We start from the raw sequence: 23,744 nt of genomic DNA on the forward strand, positions 1-23,744 counted from the left end.
TTTCTTGCTGGAATTGCTGACTGCTGTGGTTGTTTTCAATCCATCTAAGGATAGTCAAATGTAAAGTAATAGTGAGCTGCAAGCCCTGCACTGGTTTCACTGATGTTGAAAGAGTCTGAACAAGCCTCTTCTTCAGCTAATGTCAAAAATCTCAAATATAAGTATAGCTTTCCTTAAAATTTTTATTGACACAAAATAGTAAAAAACAGAAGCAAGCAACATGCAAGCTAGAAGGACTGCATCATGATATATGGTTGCAAGTTGCTGTTTATCCTCTTCTGGCAATAGGCCATCTTGTGGTTTTAAATCCCGCGGGCAATGGGATGCCCCTGTGTGGCCTTCAGAGCTTTTTACAATACAAATTCACTGGTTTGGTCCTAGCTACTGGCTAAGTAGAAACAAAAGAAACAAAGCCTCATTTTAAATCTCTTTTTAAAACTTCTGGTATTGAGGATCAATTTAATCTTTGCCTGTTGCAGTATGCACATGTATGCTGTTAAATCCGTCTGGACTTCTTAGTTCGTGTGAAGCATGGGACTGTTGCTGACCTGGAGCAGCAGTACTTGCACAGACTTGCCCTTGTGATTTCACTGCAGGAGAGGGAACCTGGCAGCTGGGTGGAAAGACCAACTGAAAACAAGGTGGCTTTATTGGGTTTCTTGAAAGAAGAGGACAGCTGTGTGTGTGGAGTTAGGGATTCATTCAAGTATTTGCTTAATGTTTCAGAAGGTTAATGGGTTACATAGTTTTGAGCTTGAGCTGGTAGGATGAATGTATTTGGATTTCTGGTTTCAGTGATACTGCAGCCGAGACAAGGATTCTGTTTTGCCTGAGGCATTTGTCCAATATGTTTGGAATAGAGATGAGATCTCAAGCGTGGATCTGAACATGGCAAAAAGGTGTTTTGTGTCCTGTACCTCTCCTTCTGTAGCTGCTCTTGTACTTTTATCATGATGTGAATTTTACAACTAAGCCCAGACATTTTAGTTTCGGATTTGGAGACTTTTGAGAAGGGGCTGGGAAGCTCTGCAGGAAAGATCTAGAAAAACAAGCCTCATTCGCTGTTTTGCATTTCCATAGTTAAGGTGAACATATTTTTCTGACCTTGATTTTGGTAAGATCATAGCAATTGTGCATATGCTATTTTCAAGTATGTACAACTTTTTTCTTCTTGTGGACTCTCAAAGTATAATGCTGATATTATTTGACACTACAAAGCATTTTTTTTTCCTTAAAGAAAAACTTGTGCTGTTGAGATGTGCACACTTAAAGCAATGAGGGATCATCTGATTTTTTTTTTTTTGCCTTAAATTGTTGAGTTTCTAGTATTTTATCCTCATGCTTATGAAATTTGGAATCTAATGTTAAATATGAATGCTAGTGTCCATGTTTATTGGTCATGGAGCTTGCACAGAATTTATTTAATACACTTGGAGCTTAAGAAGGTGACAGTTTGATTTGTTAAATTGCAGTGGATAGGAATAAGCAACAGTGCAGACATAGATGTTAGTAAGTTTGCTAGTTTGTTTTTAATAACTTAATGTGGTGAATATTTCAAAGTGACAGGGTCTCAGCTGGATGTTTTCTGTGATAGATAATTATAGCAGGCTTAGATAGTGCTTTCGTGTATATTGACAATTCACAACTTTCCTGGACATCTTATCTGGCTTCTCCAAAGTATTTTTATGTCCTGTTGAGTTTCTAGATCTTTTGGTATAGCTGGTAAGCAAAACATCCAGACTTCTCAAATGAGGTAACATATCCAATTTTTTTTAGTTAGTCACGTCTAACAGCAAATAAAAATACTGGTTTCTCAGTGGAATAGGTTTCCCTGTTTCGTCCTTGTTGCAAGTCCAAGCAGCTGCTTCTAAAAGAAATTATCTGTCAGCATTAGTATTAAACTATCCATAAAAATGTTAATTTGAACTGAATTTCCAGATCAAATGGAAAACTTAATTAATGTCAGTTAATTAAATTCTTAGTGGAAATGAGAAAATAAGTACACAGATGCCCAAGACTGCGGCTGTCTCTTTGCTAAAAAAGCAGCTGACGAAGCATTTTCTAGCTGTACCTGGAGGGGGCAGGTCCTTGGTGGGAATGATTTCCTTGAGGAACAAACCCTACTACCTTCCGCATCATGTCCCAGGTGATGTAGGTTTCATTTTCTTACTGTTATCTTCTGTAGCATAATTACGTGGCAACATACTCAAACAAATAAAAGAAAATAGATGTGAAGATACTTGATTGCACACCTTCCTCTCCAGGAGAAGAGTGTGATACCCGTATCAGGTGTCACAGTTTTTAGTCATGGTCACTTAACTCTTCACCGCAGGCCTCTGTGATGAGTGTGATATAAATCTTGGAACCTGCCAGCTATGAGGGCTCTGTGTGCGCAGGTAGGCTTTGTTGTAAAATGAATCTGGGCTCACTGACTGTAGCACTTGTCAGCATATTCTGTCCATATGGAGAAGCTCATTGATATTCAGCTTGTAGAATACTTTTGATTCTCTTGTTTGCCAGATATCACTGCAGTATCACTACTGGATTGCAGGTGTCTTCTACTGCCACTTGGAAATAGCTCAAGTCCATACTTAACGTGGAATTTGCAGTTTGAACAATAAATCTGCAAGAGTTACTTGAAGAGTCATATAGGATTTAATTGTGCCTTTAGTCTCAGGGTGTTCTGAAGTCTTTGGGGGTTTTGTAGCTTTTCAGCCAGGTATGATCTTGATGCACGAAGTTGAAACCACTTGTCCTTGGGGAGTGAAAGTTGTGTGCAGTAGTTGGTATTTCTCCCTCCCTTCCCACTGTCTTTGTGGTGCTTTTGGGTGGGGTTTTTTGAGTGTGTTCTTTTTGTTGTTGTTTTAAACATAGCTGTTCTTTGTATGGCACTGTTGTGCATTCAGAATGACACGTTATCACAATACAGATGCTCCATTCCTATGGCACCTTAGCAGGTGGTCTTCACTCTGACAGTAGTCTAATGCAGATCTTAATGAAATCTAAGTGGGATGGTAGGAAAAGAAATCTCTTTATGTGCCTTTTAATTCTTCATTGAAAAATAGGTTTCTACTTAAGAATATAAAAATCAAATGTGTTTTTCTCAGCATTCATGTCATAGTGGTATAAGTGATGTCTGTACCTTCCTTTCCCTGTACCAATGCAGGCACCAGTTATATCTGAAAGTGAAGTGTTCAAAATGCAATCTTTCTGTCCATTATTTCTCCAAAAGCAAGTGGCAGAGGCCTGTAAGCTATGGGTTAATCAAGTTGCACAAAACTATCTGCATTTATTGACTGGCAAATATTTTTATTCCCTGGAAATTGAAGGGGAAAATGTTTGTTTTTTCTTTTCATTGTTTTCAGATGAGACATGTTTTTCTTTTGAGATTTATCTAATGTACCAGGCAAGTTAATATGTAAGTGTTTGGGGGCGGGGGAGGACAGGACTGACCTGAGTGTAAATAGGCAAGTTTCACCGTGTCTGTTAGTCTACACTATATGCTAGATCTTCCTCCAGAATATTTTGACTAAAGGGCACTCTTTTCTGTGCCATGTTTTATCTCCCTTTTCTCAGGAGTATTTTCGAGAGGTTAAAGCTAAGTTTCAGGCTTGTTTTTAGAAATATATCCTTCAGAATTTTAACTTCAATAATTTTGGTACACAGATTCTTGTCACAGAGTAGAAGTGTAGCTTTTGTTGTTAAACCTAATTTTTGAGTGGGAAATAGCAGTAGTTACAGTACAGTTCACAGGTCTCAACTGGAATGTGAGAAGTTGCCTTGATCTGAGACTTCCTCTTTCTGGTGGAGAAGGAAATACTGTTTGTACCAGTGAAGGGACTTTGGTAACATGAATATGCTGTGATCTTTCATAGAGAAATATTTTCTGTTTCATTTGAGGTCACATTGTTTGGATTAGTGGAACAATTCTTCATCATTTTCAAGTGTTCAGTGTTTTTGGGATGATTCCAGGGCTCCCCAGTGTGTGATATACTGCTGATTTCAGGCATTGCACTTTTCTGTGTGATGGATAAATGGCTGCACCGTTGCTCTGTGTCCTAATTTTTCTCCTTCTAAAAAGAAAAAAACCTGATTAATCCTTCCCTTTTTCTGATGACAGCTGTACATTGAAAAGACTTTAACATGTTTTGAAAAATTTCCTCATCTATGCTGCAGCTGCATAGAGTCCTGGAGCTACCATGTCTCATCACTCAGTAAAAGAAAATGTTATGTTCACAGACTGTTGTGTGGAGCGTGCGTTACACAAATCACAGATACGTAGATCAATAAACATGTTTTTGTCAATTCTGTGCTATGAATTAGTACCCTAGTTAGGTTTTAAAATATGTGGGATGAATGCTAGTTTGGAGCTTGCCAAATCTATAGATGAAAAATAAAAAAAGCTACACAGACTCCAATTCCCATTACTATTTAGTTTATAGGCGTTGGAATGACCTTCTAAACTGTGCAGTGATAATTGCCTATTTTACATAATGTATAAAGCTTCACAGAAGAGTATTTGTAGCGATGGAACATGTATTAACAATCATTGTCTGGTAACTAATAAGAATGTAAAGCCGTTCTATAAATAGTGCAGATAGGCTCTAAAGGGAAAAATGAGCAAATATGCTTAGGCAAATCAAAGCATGACTGGTTGTGCTGGGGCCTGTGCTGCATATTTAATGTAACAGCAGCCTATAGACCGTGTCTGTGTTAGCAGGTAGCATGGCACTGTAGTCATAGCTCTAGAGAGGAAAACTGAGGGTCCAACATCCCTCTGTATTTCAGCAGGTTTTTCAGGCTAGATGAAACCTTGGCCTTATTCTTTGGGCAGAACATAACTTAGAGTTACGAGTGCATCTCACAGGTAGTTTAACCTGGAAGGAATCCAGTTTTGCATACTTCCATGTTGTTTCCCAGTGCAAACTGAAGAACAGTAAATAGAGATGATCTGGAGATTTGTTCCAAAAGCACTCTTCCAATCTAAACTAAAATGGTATTTATAGAATTGCATGGAACATCAGCAGTCTTCTATCCCATATTTATGATCTTGACATTGGATAGAATATCTTAATGAATTTTTTTAGGAATAAGTGGAAGTTCTAGTAGCGTTGATATTTCAGGGGCAGAAAGGGGATCAAGAGATTATGCATTAATGTATTGAAGACTGACATTTATGGCTTGTGTTTGTATATGCTCTCTCAAGATTAAGTACTAAATTCATGAGAAAGTTTCTAGTTGGCCACTGTATTGGGCTTACGTGGCAAGGTTTTGGTAGCGGGGGCTGCAAAGGTGGCCTGCATGAGAAAAGGCCAGGGCCTGTCCCCTGCTTTGGACAAAGCCGGTTTCAGCTTGCTCCAAAACAGATCCACCATTGGTCAAAGCTGAGCTCATCAGTGAAGCTGGTGACACCTCTCTGATAAGATTTTTAAGAAAGGATAAAAACCACAGTGCAGCAGTTGCGAGAGAGGAGAGTGGGGAAAAATGTGTGGGAATCAACTCTGCAGACATGAAGGTTGGTGAAGAAGGAGGAGGTGCCCCACGTGCCAGAGCAGAGATTCCTCTGCAGCCTGTGGAGAAGAGCATAGTGAAGCAGGTTGTCCCCCCGCAGCCCATGAAGGACTATGGTGGAGCAGATATGCACTCTGCAGCCTGTGGAGAGCCCACGCTGGAGCAGGCTCCTGGTAGGAGCTACGGCCCCTGGAGAGGAGCTCACACAGGAGCAGGTTTTCTGGCAGGAACAGCAGCTCGTGGGAAGGACCCACACTGGAACAGTTCGTGAAGGGCTGTATCCTGTGGGAGGGACCCCATGCTGGAGCAGGGGAAGAGCGTGAGGAGGAAGGAACAGCAAAGACAAAGTGTTACGGACTGAATGCAATCCCTATTTGCCATCCCCCTGCACTGCTCAGGGTGGGGAGGAGATAGAAGAATTAAGACCAAAGCAGTGAAGTTGATCCTGGGAAGGATCACCATTCTACTCTATTTTTAATTGCCAATAAATTAATTTCCCCAAGCCAAGTCTTGTTTTGCTCATGAGGGTAATTGGTAAGCGATCTCCCTGTCTATCTCGACCTATGAGCTTTTTAATCTTATTTTCTCCCCCCGTCCTGTTGAGGAGGGGGAATGAGAGCAGCTTGGTGGGCATCTGGCAGCCAGCCAAGGGTCCACCCACTACAGATACCCTGAGGATTTGGACACACTTAAACTTTGCAAGCATATGTTCCTGCGAGTTCTCTCCAGTCCAACTTCACTTAAACTGCCAGTGATGGTAGCATGAGCTAATTCAGCAGGTTTGTTTTTCTTGTTGCAGATTACAATGCACTCACATGATCCTGTTTACCAGCACAGCCCAGAGCAGTAACTTCCAGCAGAGCTGAAGACAAAGAGCAATGACATGTTCAACAAGTGCTGTAAATCCAGGACAGGATGTCTGAATGATGTCCTCCTACATTTTCCTTTTTGCCCTCTTAATGTACTACTAGATAGCATCTGTCCATGTTAATTTAAAAAAAAAAAACAAACCACAAAAATCTTGTCAAAAAAACCCCCTTCTTAACATTTCCAACTACTGATCTATAGTAATTGGTTTTGAAACAGTTTTTATTGGTATGCCAGTGGATTTTTTGAGCAATTTTAGCTGGTAAGTGTTAGAATTACTGAAGTCATTACTTCCATTAGGAAAACTCAAAGTGTTATCTCTCTTGCGTCCTAGTTACAGAAATGGTATGATACGGGAGGCTTGTAGAAGAGATGATCAAATTAGGATTAATGGGAATACACTTGAATATGGGGTGGTTTTGGGGGGTGGTTTTATTTGACATATCTTAAACATTCCTGCTGTTGTACAATTGTTAGGTATTTGGTTTGGGCTTTATTTGACTAAGCTACCTTTCTTGGCAATTTGTGATTCCTTTGTAATTTAAAACAACTTTTATGCAGTATTTTCTATGCGCTTCCCCTCTACAACCTATTTTTGCCTGCCTTTTATCTGTCATGCGTCTTTCATCAGTTGAGTTCATAGATTTCTTATTAGTGGGAAAACAGTTGTTTCCAATTAAAAACTAAAAAAAAAAAAACTCACAACAAAAAAAAAAAACCCAAAACCAACAAAAACCTTTCAGCCTCAGATTTTGAGAATAATTTATTTTAATACAAAGGTGTTACAAAATTGCTGTAACATGAAAACTGTTTCAGTTCTCTTTTATTATTTCAAATCTTTTTTTTTTTTTTTTTTCCTCCACAATTAAAACAACTGCAGATGAGTTTGTTTCCAAACCATTCTTCTTCATTCTGAGACAAAACTGAAAAGTCCTTCAGTTAAAACTTGGTCTAAATCCTGTAGGCCCATGTGAAAGGCTGTACCTGTTTGGTATTCTATTTATATGAACTTACAAGCTTGAACTTAAAATACTCATGGCTAAATGATGTATCAGGGAACTGCGTGATATTGGAGTAGCAATGGCATACCAATTTCACTGAGAATTAGTTACTTCTGAGGTCTAAGAATATGAAATTTGCCTTGCTTGCCCTGAAGTGGCCACATAGCAATTGTGTCTGGCAGTCAGACCACCACAGTAGCTTATAAATATGGTAGCTCCCTACTTGTATGGTATCTTATTGATTAACTTGGAGCTACCTAAAAGGTAGCTATAAAGTTTTTAAAATGAAACCAATTTAGAGTCATCTTGTTTATATCCCTTTTGTGCTGATAAGTTTTTCCACAGGTCTCAGCTGTGTGGGCTTTGGAGAATAGCTGTGCTTTTCTCTCTGTTTATGGGATTTTTTTTTGTCATTCTGAAAGTTACTTATAGTTCAGTGGACCCCTTTACACTATCATCTGGCACAGCCTTGTGTGTCATATTTCTTCTATGTCTTTCTAAGCCTGTGCAGTTGTTTTGCCTTCATACTCACAGAAAGGAAATTTCCATGAGTTTTCCTTTAGGCTTTTTTGGTTTTGTTTTTTTTTGTTTTGTTTTGTTTCAGCACTGTGTATGCAGAAAGATACAAAATACTGCTGATCTAATGTACAGGTGTGAAGGATGAAAACAGGTGCAAGACAGTGGGGAAAATTGGTACTCAAATCTGATGGAATTAGTTGTATAACAAGGTAGTAAAACTTTAAAGCAGCTCAATAATTTTTTCATTTATTTAGTTTAATTTTTGGGTTGCTTGCTTATAGTTTTGTGCATTAAATTACCTATGATGCAAGGTAGAGTTTTAAAATGCCTTTCTAGTGGCTTTAAGTCCCTTACTCCTTACTGATGATGACCCCTGCATGCTTTAACTTGACAGCTAATTAAATTCTGGCAGTTTTGTACATCATCCTCTTAAAATGCCATTCCCTAAATATCACACTTCCCCCCCCCCCCCCCCCCCCCGCCCCATATCCTCTTTTCATATTGTTTGCATTTGTACTTTTAATTAGGTATGACTTGTAAATTGTCACTCTTCTGCTTTTCTAGTCTCAGAAGGTGTTATATTTCCAGAAAGCAATTATACAGGTCATTGCCTCTTTACAGTGTGCTGTGTGTCAGGGTACAGGTTAAAGTGTCTAAGCCGCAGCTGGTAGGCTGTACTTCCATCAGCCCTGATATTCTGGCTGCTATAGCTATATGTTATAGCCTGCGCTTGCATCCACAGTATCTGAATAGATTTGGGCCACTCAAAACAGTAGTAGCCTTTCATTACATTCCCACCAAAGATTTTTGATTCAGTAAAACCCGATTAGTTGGATTGCAAATCCATGTATTTGTCTTGTGCCTTTGCTTAAACTCCTTGATGATATATCTGTTTATCTGAAAAGAATGTGACTTAGATTGTGTTGGAGCCTGTGATTCAGTGAAACGCCACCTCAGCTCAATAGCACCTGAAGAATAATGGCTGTTTGTGATACTGTTTTAATCAGAGAACTTCCCCCAGGATGTGCATCTGACTCATTTTTTAGAGAAACCTGTTAACATCGCATGTCTGAGATGGCTTGAATGTTACCCTGGGATTAAACAGCCTATTGTACCTCAGGTACGGAGTACTCTCTGATGCTTTTGTTTTTCTACATTTTTATAGCACACATTATCACACTAATGTGAACTGTTGGTCCCTATTGTCAATTTTTAGGTTACATGTGCTCTTCCAAAACAGCAGCTGTTGGCAAATAGAGAGTATGTGTGAGTAATTTTATAGTGTTCAGTAGTTACACCCCTTGTTTTTTCTATGCCAGGGAAGAAAGTGAGGTATGGAAGGATTCAAAAAGAGTGAGCAGAATTTCTAGACTAAGTACAGTGAGGTTTGTACTGATGGCTAACACACACCAAAAGCTGTTGTCTTTAGTGTGAATTCTATTAAAATAAATTTAAGTTGAAAATTATCTTTCTTCTCCCAGCCTTAAGGTAGGCTGAGTTCTTTGTAAATTCTTTCAAGAACTTGCTGTCATAACAAGAAGTTTGTGGGTAAATTAACCAATTTCAGAAACTGTTCTAAACCAGGAGAAACATTTGGTCATTTTCACTAGCATTCAGACTTATGTGATGGCAGGTGACAGCTGTACTTTTGCTGAAGAAGGAAGAGCTGATGAAAGGCTATTGGATTTTCATCAAGTTTGAAACCACTGGAGCGATAACTCTTAATCCTTCTGAAATGCTGTAACTGAAGCCACATTTATGTTCAACCTCTTCATTTCCTATCCTATTGCTAGACCTTTCGGGAATACCTTTGCAGAGGTGATGCCTTGGTTTACTGCATTACCGTTCCTTGTTTCAAGGAGATACTTTGGCTTTGTTTATAGTAACATCAGAAATGCAAAGTTGGGATTTTAATGTGTACTGAAGAAATGTCTTCAGTGGTAAGGTAAGAGGGAACCAAAATTCATAATCAAGATACATTTTTTTCCCTCACAAGTTATTTTGGGTTTAACTTCACTGATGAAAATTTCAGACTTGAACTTGCTGAACTTTTATGTGAAGTTGATGAAATTTAGAATGAGTGTTACATCTCATGGGAAGGTTTCCTGTCTGACCACTGTGGCTACATCTGTAAGTCAAAAGAGGATTTAAAGGCAATTTAGGCGTACCAAGTGCTTTGACCAGTAAGATTTCTATCTGCAGCTGCTGGTTGTAGTTAGAGCTCAAAGCTATCTTCTTGTGAAGAGTTGAGTTCTGATGTTCTGTTGATGTCTGGGTAACTAGTCAGCCCTGTTGCTCCTGGTCTGTACAGGCTGCACAACTGAGAACTTGAACCCTCCCCACAGTGCTGAATATCCTAATTGCTTGTATACAAGCACAGTGCAGACAGTGGGTAGATCTATGTTTAAATCTCAACTTGTGCTTCACTGAGTACAGATGGGCTGTTCCCATTGCTTTCTAATAGAGAGGACAGCTTGTGGCTGCCCTTCTTTGGGAGGATTCTGCAGTTAGTCTGCTTTTAGCAGGTTCCAGGATGCTTGTTTGCCAGATGCAGCTCCGTGGGCTCACCCAAGTTTTGACGCTTACTATGGATTTTGATTCTGTAAGGGATATGAAATTTGCAGAGGCTGAGAGCAATCTGTTTGGAATGAAATAGGTTATTGAGCAGGACTGAAAGCCATAAAAGGCTTTATTTGTCTATTATCCTAGAGCTAATCCTTGTAACTTGGAACAGGTGTTGCCAAAGTATGGTGTCAGTGTTCAGATTAGATGAAGTAGACTTTTTGTCTGTGTACCAAGTTAAAAAATACTTTTTAGCCATTTCAGGTCATTTTCTGCTGAGGTACGAGAGTCTATGACAAATGATCAGATTCTTCTGTTTTGTTTGTCATTGACTTCAGCATTAACAAATAAATGAATTGTTTGGTTGATGCCTGTGCACAAGGCCTAGACTAGAATTAACCTCATGTTTGTCTTGTAACAGAAACTTCTTAAGGTCTTTGCAGTGTGTGCTTGTAGCTTTTCATCTTGCATCAGTACTGAAATAAAAGTACTGATTTTGAGAGAAGTAGCATTGAAAACTTGATGGTAGGTTTGTAAGTGTCATTGAAGTACCTCACTGCTTGTAATCTTCCCTCTAAAGCAGTAAAAAGAAAGTATTAATGATATATCTGTTACTGCACTGACTAAAGTCATTGTTTCTGTGCAACAGCAGAATAACTGAATAATTGTCATCTTATGTGAACACCAGACATTTGTAAAAAATTTTCAGAGTATCCAAAGAATGAGCCAAATGGTACATCTCGCTGTGATCTCTTACTTGAAGGAGATGTATAACCTCTATGGCGAATTCTGTTCTGATGAACCTGTGTTATCCTTTAAAATGAAATATTCAAACAAATGTCTTGTCTTTTTTTGTTTTGTGGTCCTACACTACTGCAGCTTTGGGCTTGCCTCTCAGTGATAATGGGATCTCAGTGCTGTCTGTGCTTAACTGGTATCTCCCTGGCACAGGTTGGGGAAAAAAACCCAGACTTTTCTGCCAGATTGTCCTAAGGTTTATGGATAGATTAAATCTGAAAACTAATTAGGTGTGATGTCTAGCAAAAATTAATTGAAATAAAGGTGATGGATATAATGTAGCCAGAAGGTTTATCATACTGGTATAATATTTTTGTGGATAAACAGCCACAAAGTTTGAGGGACTGATCTTTTTTTTTTTTCTTTTTTTTTTTCTTTATGTTGTTTTAACCAAGCTCCGGACTTGTTTTTTATTAATAAATGTTTTAGCTGATGCAAACTAAATGGATGCAAACAAATTTGTACTGGTATTGGTACATACCAGTATGAATGTAACCTGATTTCAATTTGGTGGGTCTGTCATTGGGCTTTATTGCAGCTGCTCTGCTGTGTTTTCCCTCAGCTTGAGGCTGGGACCCAGAGAACACAGGACAGCCTTCGAGGCCCTAATTCCTGTTTTGCATGGGAAATGCCATAGCTGTTTACTCTCTTTTGTTTACAAGTCCTCAATCAGTGAAAATGAAAACAACAGAACCTTCTTGTCTATCACTAACTTCCTTTTCTCGTAGCAAGGATGAAGAAACTGACAGCATTTTCTTCCCCAGTTTCTGCTGCTGCTCAACAAACTTATTTACCCGCCATTTGGCTGTCTCTTATTCCTCTAGCCCTTCCTGTAACCACTTTACAAATGTAAAAAACCATCGATATACTGCTGCATGACACTTAAGATAATTTCAAATGTTCAGAGGGGATTTCAGTCTTTTTTTTCCTCTCTCCCAAATTTCATTTTAGGTTTTAATAAAGTGAATGACAGATATTTTAAGTAGCTGATTTTTCAAAGCAACTCTACTTCGTGCCGTAGACATGACTGATGATATAAGTAGGCAGGTATCGAAATTTGCCTTGATGTGTTTTTGCAGACTTACTCAAACTTATCATAGAGTCACCAAGAGTAGGTTTAATGTCATAGGAGCTTCTTGGTGCCATTCAGACTTTTCGTAGGATTTACTTAGAGGATCCTATTTGTACTTAGGGTATTACTGCAGTTAAAATGTTTATCTGCTCTAAGATGAATAGCTCAGAGACATAGTAGCTGAAGAAAGCTGTTCAGCTACAGTGAACAGAGCTGTAGCATGTAACTCAGTTTTTTTTAGTGGAAACACTTTTAATATGTCAAGATTATAATTGAAGTTGAATATGGCAGGGCCTTGCAGCTCCTCTGTCACTGGTACTGTGGTTCCTGATGGTTCTTTCAGTGTATCTCTTTAGTAGGTGGAGGGTCACCTTAGACCCACACTGTATGGTAAGGATCACAACAGCCTGTCCAGGATCCTATAGTAACTAGTGTAACACACTTTTGCTGGAATAAAGCAAGAAATGCTTTTTCATCCTGCCAGAACTTTTGCAGTATTTAAGATTTTATTTTCCTGTTGTGTATCAGGATGAAACGGAGCTTAAAACATCAAAATAAATCCTGAGGTGTCGCCATGCACAGGCTGCACCCAAATAGGCAGAACACTCACTTGGCATCTGGGAGGCTCAAGTTGAAGTGTGGACAGAGGCTGAAAGCTGGTTTTCTCATGCTTTTGGGGAAGGACTAATCCCTGGGTACCTCATGAGGTCTCTTCTAGGAGAAGGCAGAAAAATAAAAGACTGGTGGTATATATGCAGCTGGTAAGTAAAAGCTAGTGTTATCAGTAACTGCTCATCTGTTGCTTGTTTGTGAAAGGTTCCTTCTCCGTATCATGCAAGGTCCAATGAGGTTTCAGCAGTGTGTTTAACTGAGCAAGAACATAGTGTCAGCCATTAGGTAATAGCTTTGTGGTCACCGGGCAGGTTGAGGGGAGTTTCTTCTTCTTCCCAATGGTGCTGGTAAAGTTTTACTCCTGCCATCTTGAGTCAGTGCTGGTGTTTTTCTGAGCCAGCTTGGAGCTTTTTAGTCTTATTAACTGGCAGAATAACATCTACTACAAAAACAAACCCTCCTTTTCTTCCTGTTTTAATCAGTTAAATTGGCTGTGTAATTAAATGATGAGCTGGACTGTGTGTATGTCAGAGTATTCAAAGATTGTCTGTGTAGAGGAACAAACCTTTTTATTTTAGCCAGTAAGTGATACAAATACAGATGAAACTTCTGTAACTAGAGAATTTTTGTAACTTCTCTAGCCTTAGAGAAGAAATGAAACAGCTTCCTCAAAAATGAAGAGCCCCTTTCAAAAACTTCTTCCAGGGTATACGTGAGCCTTGTTTTGGTGATGCTTTAAGCTGGAAATAGACTTCACATCATTAATGCTGAATTCTAAAATATAATTATTGTTTGCTCCATTAATTTTGACTAATGCTGAGATAAAAATGATTAATCGGGAGACTTAACATAATTAGTGCAGTGTGGCATCTGACTGCTTAAATGTAAGTCTGTTAGTGTGGGAAGCATAACTCTTCTTATGAAATGTTCTGGCTTCTGTCAGAATCTAAAATATTAGAACCATTTTACTGTTTAAATTGATACTGCAAATCTTAGTGCTGTGAAAACATTCATGGTCTACTACTAATGAAGATGTACAATACAGGAAATCTGAAATTATGTCAAAACTTCAGATAATTTTTTTAAATGTTCTTTCAACTTATGTTGCTGGGAAAAATGATTTTTATACGTCATCCTGATGTATGGCATTGGGAAAACGAAGAGGATATTTATTGCAGAGAACTGTTACGTTCAATCTTTCAGAAAGATCATCTTGCTTGTATGTTTAGTAGCCTGTCACGGTTAAAAGAAGTATGAGTAGCGTCAATATGCAGAGGGGATATTTTAGTTTTCAAAAGCCTCTGGGGACTGTAGACATAATATACTTTTAAAGTACAAGGGATCAAAAAAACTGTCTTTTTCAGCTACATTTGCTTATGAAGTCATAACCAATACCTGAAAAGGTGCTCGTGTGGAAAGGATGACTTGACTTACTTTAGGTTGAGGGTGAAATTCCTGAAATATTCCTGCTTTTTATCTGCCAATACTGCTTTTGTGGTCAAGTGTCTGATCTTACCATGTAATACAGCAGCTGATTTGCAGCATATTTTATTAAGACATTAATTATAAAGTCTAGGACTAGTACTGGGAAAGGTCATGGATTTCAAGGGGAGTGTGGGAGTAATACTCATGGGCTGTAGATGAAACAGATTACATGTTACAGCGGGATCAGTTCTATCCACAGTAGCAGTTCCAGGAAATTTAAGCTTTGGTGGAAGACTGTAAAATGATTTCCATGTAGTAGAAAACCTCCTGTGTTTTTTTCCATGAAGACTGTATCTTTGTCGTTTCTTTGCTGCTGGGTTATAATGTGTTTCAGAAACAACGCTTTCTCTATCTCGTTGAACAGTGAGAATGCAAATCTGCTCTGATCACCACTTGAACAGCTGTTTGTAGGGCTGACATTACTTAAGTCAGCATAGCCTTTACATCTCCTTAAAGATGAAATGTGTAGGTGAATGACCACTTCGTAATGGTCATAGTGCTGTCCTTTCATAGCAGTGAGGAAAGAGAAGAAATAATAATAAACTAGTGAAAAGGCCAGATACCAACTACACCCTTGGGAAGAAGGAGAAGAAAGGATGACTTAAGCTTAGACGTAAGACATTACCTAGTTGTTGCACAAGTCAGACCAGTCTTTACATACTGGCAAGCCCCAAATTATAGCCAGCCCAAGTCTTTGCATTTAAGTCTATTAAGAGGTGCCATAAATGTTTTGGATTGTGTTGACAGAGTCCTGGGCAGGAGGGTGGGTTGTGTGTTGGTTTTTTTTTTTCCCCCTTTTTCTTTCAAGAAGGGAGCATTGTTCAAAATTGGACTTACTCTTTTCAGTGTAGCTTGTCGCAAATTAGCAATTATGGTTTCTTCTGGCTTTGCAACTGATTATGTTAACCTTCAGCAAATTAATTATCTTCTGGCTCATGACTGCACACACAACACTTTGTAAAATGGAATTACAGTAGAACCCTGCCAGGTCTTGTCGCTCCACTTTGTAACCCTTGTGGTAACATTCATAAGTCTTAGTAGTAAGGTGATGACATGAGCATTCAAACTGCAGCTTCCAGCTGGGTTAGTTGTAGGCATAGCTGATGGAGGTGATTTAGTTTTAAGGTGTACTTACATATGTGAAACACATATAAAAAATAATTGCAAATTAAGACTAAGTAAATGGCCAAATTGTGTTTTATTAGACTATGTTCTTTTTCTGTTTTATTGCTGGTTTATTCTGAGTTTAGTTCTTTAAATGCTTTATTAACTAATATGTATTAGCAAGGCTGTGTATTAAAAATAGTCATAGATATGTTGCAATAACTGATTAGTATTAGTAGCGTTCCTGTAAGTCCTTTAGTCAATTGCTGCTTAAAAGCGAGATAGTAGAGAGTAGTCGATTTAAATTCTTTGCAATATATATTAGACTACTAAATTCTAATTTCATGTTTTGACACAGGTTTCCTCTGTGGAATATTGCTTAGCAGGGCTGCCTTGGTTTCCCTTCTCTTGTTTTGAGTCCTTTGGGGATCACTTTAAAATTTCTTTGAGAGAGTGTGTTTTTGTTTTTTTTTTTTTATCTTATTTTAGTAGCAGTTAATTCTACTAATTTCCAAAGTGACCATTTTCCATTGGTGACTGTGCAGCGTCTCATAGGGAATGTTGCAGAACTGCAAGTATTCTGCTGTAGTGAAACTTGATTTTTCATTAAGATGAGAGTTCAGTGATGTTACTTCAGGAAAGTTTAATCCTTACTTTCATATCTTCCACTCCTCCTCATGCAGTAAAACTACAACAGGTTCTACTCTGAAGAAATGCTGATCATTAAGGGGGAAAGGGTGCATGTGTTTTGCTGTTGGAATGGCTTTTTGTTGGTGCAGAGCATAGTGGAGTATACTGATCTTAGGAATAGTTTTACTCCACCTTTAGCTTTTTTGTTTGTTTGTTTCTGAACAGAGAAAAGTTTCAATTAAGCCAAAATCTTCCTTTTTCTCTGTGTAAGTCTTTACTTGAAAACACCCACAAAAATAGACATGCTAAATTTGAAAACCAATTAAAGATATGTGAAAAATGTCAGTGTAATACAGCTCCTAACTCATTGCTGCCTGAGGGTAGTACGTGGTAGAAAAGTACCATCGATGTTAAAAAGCAAGTTGTTTTCAGGTTGTGAAGGTATCTGTTGAGAGAGTTAACCTGGAACGAGTGCTTGTCTTCATTGTGTGTGAGTTCTTTTTGTCTCTCCCACAAATATGCTCTCAGGTAAGGAAACAAAGTAGTTGGTTTTATAAAACCAGTTCAGTAGTTCTACCATGACAAAAATGGAAGACGATTTTTGTATAGCAAGAAGATTACTACTGTGTGCATGTGTATGTCAGCAGTAAGAAAACACCGCTTTTGAGGGAAATGTGTGTAGTGGTGGATATCACACTAGCTCAGTCTAAACTCTTACTGAATCCATAGACTAAACTATTGACACCTGGGTTTGGTAGGATCCATGAGTAGTAGTCAGTGGTAAAGACAAAGGAGCTGTTGCTCGTTTCCAGGCTCAGTGGTCTGCCAGGTGATATGGGGAGGAACATTAAAACAACTGAAGGAACTTTTCCCCTGCCCCCAGTCCCAGTCCCTGGGGAAAAAAGAATAGTCCAATGCACTTGATCAGATCTCCTGTTCCTGGCATTTTAACACTTTTCAGGGTACAAGGAAACTACAGAAAGGTTGAGGTTGGAAGGGACCTCTGGAGGTCATCTGGTCCAACCCCTCTGCTCAAGCAGGGCCACTCACAGCTGGTCGGCCAGGACCATGTCCAGACAGCTTCTGAGTATCTGCAAGGATGGAGACTCCACCACCTCCCTGGGTAACCTGTGCCAGTGCTCGGTCACCCCGACGGTGACAAAGTGTTTCCCGATGTTCAGAGGGAACCTCCAGTGTTTCAGTGTGTGCCCATTGCCTCTGGTCCTGTCGGTGGGCACCACTGAAAAGAGCCTGGCTGTCTTCTCCTCTTGGCACCCTCCCTTCAGGTACTTAAGTCCATTGATGGGATCCCCCTGGGCCTTCTCTTCTCCAGGCTGAACAGTCCCACTAATCATCTTTCTGTTGGCTTCATAGAGAGCTAGAAGCCCACACAAGTCTTCCAAGCCAGGTCTGGTAGTGTGTGTGCTCTGACCTGCTTCGATTAAGAAATGGAATTGGCTGGCTCCTGGTTGTAAGTGTCACATAGCAGCTGACATTTTGCTTGAGAGAGCACATATAAGGACTAAAATCTATGCAGGAGTATGGCTTAATGCGTGTGTTCTTGGAATATTTGGCATGGAGATTTGTTTTTCAGGTTTTGAGGATGCAGACAATTTCTACCAATATTAAATCTTGAATTTTTATACTTCTGTCAATGAAAACATTCTTGTCAACTCCTGACATCCTAGGTATTTCAGGTCCCCAAGATATCCTGAACAGTAAAGGAGTTTTAAAGAGAAAATATGCAAAATCTCCATTCTGTAAGTAGGGAATGCCAATCACTTACAGAAATCTAAACTGTATTTTTAAAGTAACTTAATTTCATGGTTTCTTAAGTGATAAGCCAGAAATAGGGTACTAGAAATGGGGCTTGTAGCAAGTCTTTTAAATAAGATGCTTTCTGTGCAGCACTTGGTAAATACTAGTAAGAATTCTTACCCAAGAGCATAACAGTGATGTGTTACAGAGGCTGTGTCCTCTGAGGCTGTTTGTTCAAATCCTCTTGTTTATTATTAGCTGGAATGCAGGGCTGTGGGCCGCAGTGGAGAACACTAACATGGTGCCTGCATGACACTTCTTATTCACAAACGGCATCTTTGTTTGAGTATCTGCAGCTCATGTAACTGTAGAGGGGCCGTGTCTTGAAAAAGAAGGAGCATGTGTCAAGTGGCTCGGTTATGTGGAGCAAGTGCTGCACATGGAGGAGGAGAACTTTCCCCTGTTCATTTTTGATAAAGTGATTTAGAATATGGTCTAGAAACAAACAGATTTACTTCATGAAGACTAAAACAGAGCTTTACAAGGACTGGGCAGAAAATCACAATCTGAAGACTGGTAAAATGTCATTTTATTTTATGTACTGGTCTTTAGCTGTTTATATCATGTGCTGTTCTACTTCTCTCATTTTAGATTAGTGATAACTCTTGAGTTTTAAATACTTAATACTATTAAGGTAGATAATTATGTTTAATGGTGGAAGAAACGTAGCTCAGTTAACTTTTGGAAATACTGTTTTCGTGAGGAGGTGTTGCTAGGTAAAAGGGGTTGCTTTTCTAACTATTTCACTCTATGTTAAGTTCTTCCCTCTGCATGAAGAGAAAAATAAAGTATAATAAATGATGCTTAATCTTTTTTTGTTCAGGGCAGGTTTAATATCTATGTGCAGGTATTTGTCAAGATTTTTCTTTTTGAATGTCGTTTACCCACAACAAAATACTATGAAGTGTACGTCATGGCTTTTATTTCATTGTTTGTGGGAATGGACTGGAAGGAAAATAAACAGCCTGGGTATTAAAGGGACTTTCTGATATGACCAGAGACTTACAAAATGTTTTGTTTATTGCTCTGATATGTGCTTTGAATGTGTAGATGCGTAGCAGCTGGTGGTAGTGCCTGCAGACAGGAATTTGTGCCAGTGGAGCTCTTTGTGCAGTGGAATGTGTAATGTGCAAACAAGTAAGAATTCGAGTGAAGTAATGGAAAACAAATTAGCATGTTCCAAGTCTTTTGGGGTTTTTAGACTGCTCTGCAGTTGAGGAAGCAGTGATGATGGGTCAAAGTACAAAAAAGGGAGAAATCTCCTTTTCAGAATTTGGGATAAGATTATGCAGGATGCTATTAGTATACTGACCCTCAGCCACATAGAAGGAGGCATTATTTCTGGGGCTGTTGGTCGACAGCCAGCTGTGTATGAGCCAGCAGTGTGTCCAGGTGGCCAAGAAGGCCAACGGCATCCTGGCCTGTATCAGAAGTAGTGTGGCCAGCAGGAGCAGGGCAGGGATCGTCCCCCTGTACTCGGCACTGGTGAGGCCGCACCTCGAGTACTGTGTTCGGTTTTGGGCCCCTCACTACAAGACAGACATTGAGGTGCTGGAGCGTGTCCAGAGAAGGGCAACGAAGCTGGGGAAGGGTCCAGAGAGCAAGTCCTGTGAGGAGCAGCTGAGGGAACTGGGGTTGTTTAGCCTGGAGTAAAGGAGACCGAGGGGAGACCTTATCACTCTCTACAGGTACCTGAAAGGGGGTTGTAGCCAGGTGGGGGTCGGTCTCTTCTCCCAAGTAACAAGTGATAGGACGAGAGGAAATGGCCTGAAGTTGCACCAGGGGAGGTTTAGATTGGATATTAGGAAAAATTTCTTACTTGACAGGGTTGTCAAGCTCTGGAACAGGCTGCCCAGGGAAGTGGTGGAGTCATCATCCCTGGAGATATTTAAAAGACATGTAGATGCAGCACTTAGGGACATGGTTTAGTGGTAGACTTGGCAGTGCTAGGTTTGTGGTTGGACCCTCTGATCTTAAGGGTATTTTCCAGCCTAAATGGTTCTATGATTCTACTTAAATTTATGGCACATCTGTAAGAGGCAATTTATTATGCTGCTGATAATGCATAAGCACTATAATGTGCCTTGTACCTATACACTCCTTTGTTATGTGTAAAGAACACGCTGAGGCTCCTGGTGGTACTTGTTTTGTGCTACCTTGAGGAGGGAGCTAGCGCTCAGCTGTTACTTTTTCCAGGTGAGGTACTGTATCTAACTAGTCATTTTTAGGCTGTTTCAGGGAGAGTATCACTAGTGAGTTTGAGTCACCCCAAAGATCATTCCCATAAGTTGTATGACTACTTTTGCATGGACTAGAGATGCATTCCCAGTGGATTGCAGATGAAAGTCACTTTTTAAAATGCTGTGCCTTACTGTTTTGTAGTTCTGTAGCTGAACAGGATTAGAAGCCATGCAGGATTAGGCGAACAGAGTTCAAACTACAGCTACTTAGTGTAAACCTTGAAGAGCAGAAGCTTTTCTTCTTGTGGGAAAGACCAGCATTTTACTGTCTTGGCAATTCCTCACTCAGCAGCAGCTCAGTTCCGTCAGGCTGTGCATTGGAAAACCAGGTGTAAGTATGGGCTGTTTGTGTTAGTCACCCCTGACCAGGAGCAGTCGAGCTGCTGCCAGGCTGTTCAGCTGCTCCTTGGCTGCTGGAAACACAAGGGATAGTGTCGTCAGTTCCCCTCCTTTATTTTGGAAAACTGAGTCACTGCTGGGGCTACAAAGAAGGATCCTCAGTGTTTAGCTTGGTAATGTAAATTAATACACAAATACATTATTGGCAATTTTATTTTTTCCTTTTTTTGCAGTTCCACTCCTCCCCCCCCCCCCCCAAAAAAAAAAAAAGTATTTTAGGTGGGTGATAGGGGGACCTTGAATCAAAGGTCCTCTGGTGTCTGTAGATGCCTACACCTACAGCTACCTTTTCTCCCTGTGAAACAGAAGTGAGAAGATGGCATGAAGGCAAGAGTAAGGCAGGATTATTTCTTTTTTAGTTGGATTGGATCTGTCAAACTGTAGCTCTGTATCAGTACCTGGTTTCTTGCAAAACCTTCTATCCTTAAAAAATTTTTACTAATAGTCAAAATTTCATTTTTCTATCTATTTGTAGGGCACATCCTTATTTTCTTTTTAATAGTGTTTATTTTTTACTTGGATCTGTTGTTTTGCCATTAAATACATCACTTATGGCAGTAAGGCGTTAGTTCCAGTTAGTCTTGCATTCATTTTGGAGCAGAACATCCCGTATTTTTTGTTAGCATTATGTCTATTAATTTTATTAGTTCCTTCTCGCCCAGGTTTATGACACTTGCTTTTGTTCCTTACGATTGGAAGAATCTCGAATTTTGGAAGAGTAAACTGTTCTCCCCAATATTCCTCACAAGCTGCAAGATACTTAGAATGGCAGCTGCTTAGTAGGAACTGGGAGTTTCCAGTTAGTTTTTAAGTTTGTAAGAAGCCTGTGTGTTGTCAGTTTTAAGAATTTATTTTAATTTAGTGTGACATTTTTCAATTTTTGTATCAGTTGACTGAACTGGACAGCAGTTTTGAAATTTAAAAAAACCCTCCAGCTTTAAAAATATGGGGTTTTATTTTAAATGCAATTGTGATGCACACAGACACCACCTAATAGTGGATGGCAGGAAAACACCCAGAATTCATCTGTAAATTTGTTGCTACTAAGTAATGCTGGCATCTCCAGATCACTTATTTCCTCTCTCAGAAAATAAGTACTGGAGACTAATTAGAATTGTGTCTTTGTGTAGGACTAGTTTAATTTATTGCCTGTGCCACTTAACATTTCTTACATGCCATCACCACTTTCTCTTCCTGAAGAAATTGTGTCTTTTTCAACTCTTCAGTAATTGGTGAGGTAAGGAGAGACTCTTATTAGAGTGACAAAGGAAGAAAGCTTGTACTGATGCCAGGCAATGCTTTCCTCTAGCTTTGTAGGGCTGATGGCAGTCCATAGGTGTCTAATATAGCAGGCCTGATTCTTTAGCAGTTTAAAATCAGGGAGTTGCAAAATGAGACCAATTCTAGTTGTATCCTTTTGAAAGTTTAAACCCAGCAGTTTACTAGTCATCTCAGCAGCACTGACAAGTAAGATAATCTGATCTCCAAGTGTATCAGAAAAGCAGTAATCTGGTTATGTCAGTCCTTTTTCATGTCATCGTAGATTGGGATTTTTCTGTTCGATTTTCTGACTGTAATGATGCTTCAGTTCCTTTGCATGCTGCTTTTCAAAGCTTAGAATTTTGTAATATTTGTAAATATAGACAACGGGTTAGCGTGGCAGAGTGATAAGGCAAAAATACTCTCTAATGAGGACTGTTAAGTGTATCAGGCTATCTTTTCAGAAAATTTTGTTCCTGGCCTTTCTCTTTATGATTTACCTTTTTCAAAAGCTAGATGAGTGACATTGCTGCTTGGCAGGGTTTTAAGCACGCTTGTTGTACCTTGTAAGCCTGACCAATATTGGGGGGCTTAAATGTGCTGTTTAGCGTGCCATCATTGGCAGATTTTATCACCAGATTGTTGATAATATATTTCCTCAGTTTTTAGTCAAAATCAGTTCTCTGTACTAGTTAATTGACTGTATATTAATGTCAGCCTCATCTGAGATTGCATTGTTTCCTGTATAATGTGGTGTTGATCTTCTGTAATGCTAACTTTTAATTAGAAAATTTAATCATACTTGTTTCACATCTTTAACTGCTTTCAGTGAGATAAGACTTAGTGAATAAAACTGATAAGACTTTAGAATACCGGTTATTTGTCTTTAATTTCATAGTGATGTAGTGATATATTTTTGTGCCTGGGAAGATATTTCATGAAGAATTTTTCTTGTTCCCATGTTTAGCTTTTACTTTATCAGGAATCATTGTGTAATTTCTAACTTGGAGATATTTAAATAATTCCTCTTATAAGAAAAAAAATCATATTTTGTGCTTATATCCCAAAATATAACCTCTTGTCCCCATCTCAAGCTGTTTTCTGAGTTTTCAGTATGGATGGATTAATGTAATGTTAAAACCATCTCACTGCAGCTAGAAGGTTAAGATGATTCTGGCAGAAAGTGAAGAGGATTACTTTAAAGGCAATGAATATGATAATTTCCACACTAAATGTAATTGAATTGTCATGAGGCATACAACATGCCAAACTTTCATTCATATGTTACTTATACAGAGGAAAGGAAGGTAAGCCATGGCCATGTTTTCAGCATAAATCAGGACTCAGTTTCTGGTGCAAATACAGTTTTGCATTCTTTTAAGCAAAGGTTTAGACTTTGTTCCAACTTCCGCCACTTATTCCATCTGTGTTGCTGAAGAGCCGTGCGTGTCCTTTTGAGTAGATTTTTAAATAAATGTAGTAATCTATTTTTTAATTCTGCTAATAAAATACGTATCGTCTACTTACTACTTGAATGTGTCGACTACTATGTATTACAATATTGACTACTTGTTATTCAGCCACACTCTTTTTCAAATCAAATCTAATCTCTCTTTTACTTGGAAAATACTGATGGGATTTTTTTTCCCCATTTCTTGAAGCCCAGCAGCAGTCATACTTTAAACAAGTAAGCTTTTCCCCCACATCTGTCCATTGGAGAAGTAAAGATTAGGATTGCTTGGTACTTGAATTCTCTGAAGGAGTGTCAGCTTTCTAAGCAAGCCTAAAGTTTACTTTTTAAAAACCCATAATTGGCCTTCTATAAAACTTACCGTAAGCACAGATCTCTGTGTTTTATAAAAGAAA

General features: G+C 39.0%; 1 protein-coding gene across 4 annotated transcripts in view; it reads left to right on the forward strand.

Moving 5' to 3' along the window:
* Positions 1-23,744, forward strand: part of USP6NL (USP6 N-terminal like) — a 130,786-nt gene that overhangs the window by 32,031 nt on the left and 75,011 nt on the right. Inside the window, exon 1 of one of the 4 annotated variants that reach the window (XM_052789923.1) lies at positions 18,224-18,495. The exons of the other annotated variants lie outside the window; for them this stretch is intronic. Within the exon in view, the coding sequence (XP_052645883.1) occupies positions 18,438-18,495 (58 nt within the window). The 5' untranslated portion in view covers positions 18,224-18,437. Of the gene's footprint in view, positions 1-18,223; positions 18,496-23,744 lie in introns of those variants that run through there. 4 annotated transcript variants of the gene reach the window in all.

The sequence above is a fragment of the Harpia harpyja genome, chromosome 6, assembly GCF_026419915.1.
Source record: "Harpia harpyja isolate bHarHar1 chromosome 6, bHarHar1 primary haplotype, whole genome shotgun sequence".
Taxonomy (NCBI): domain Eukaryota; kingdom Metazoa; phylum Chordata; class Aves; order Accipitriformes; family Accipitridae; genus Harpia; species Harpia harpyja.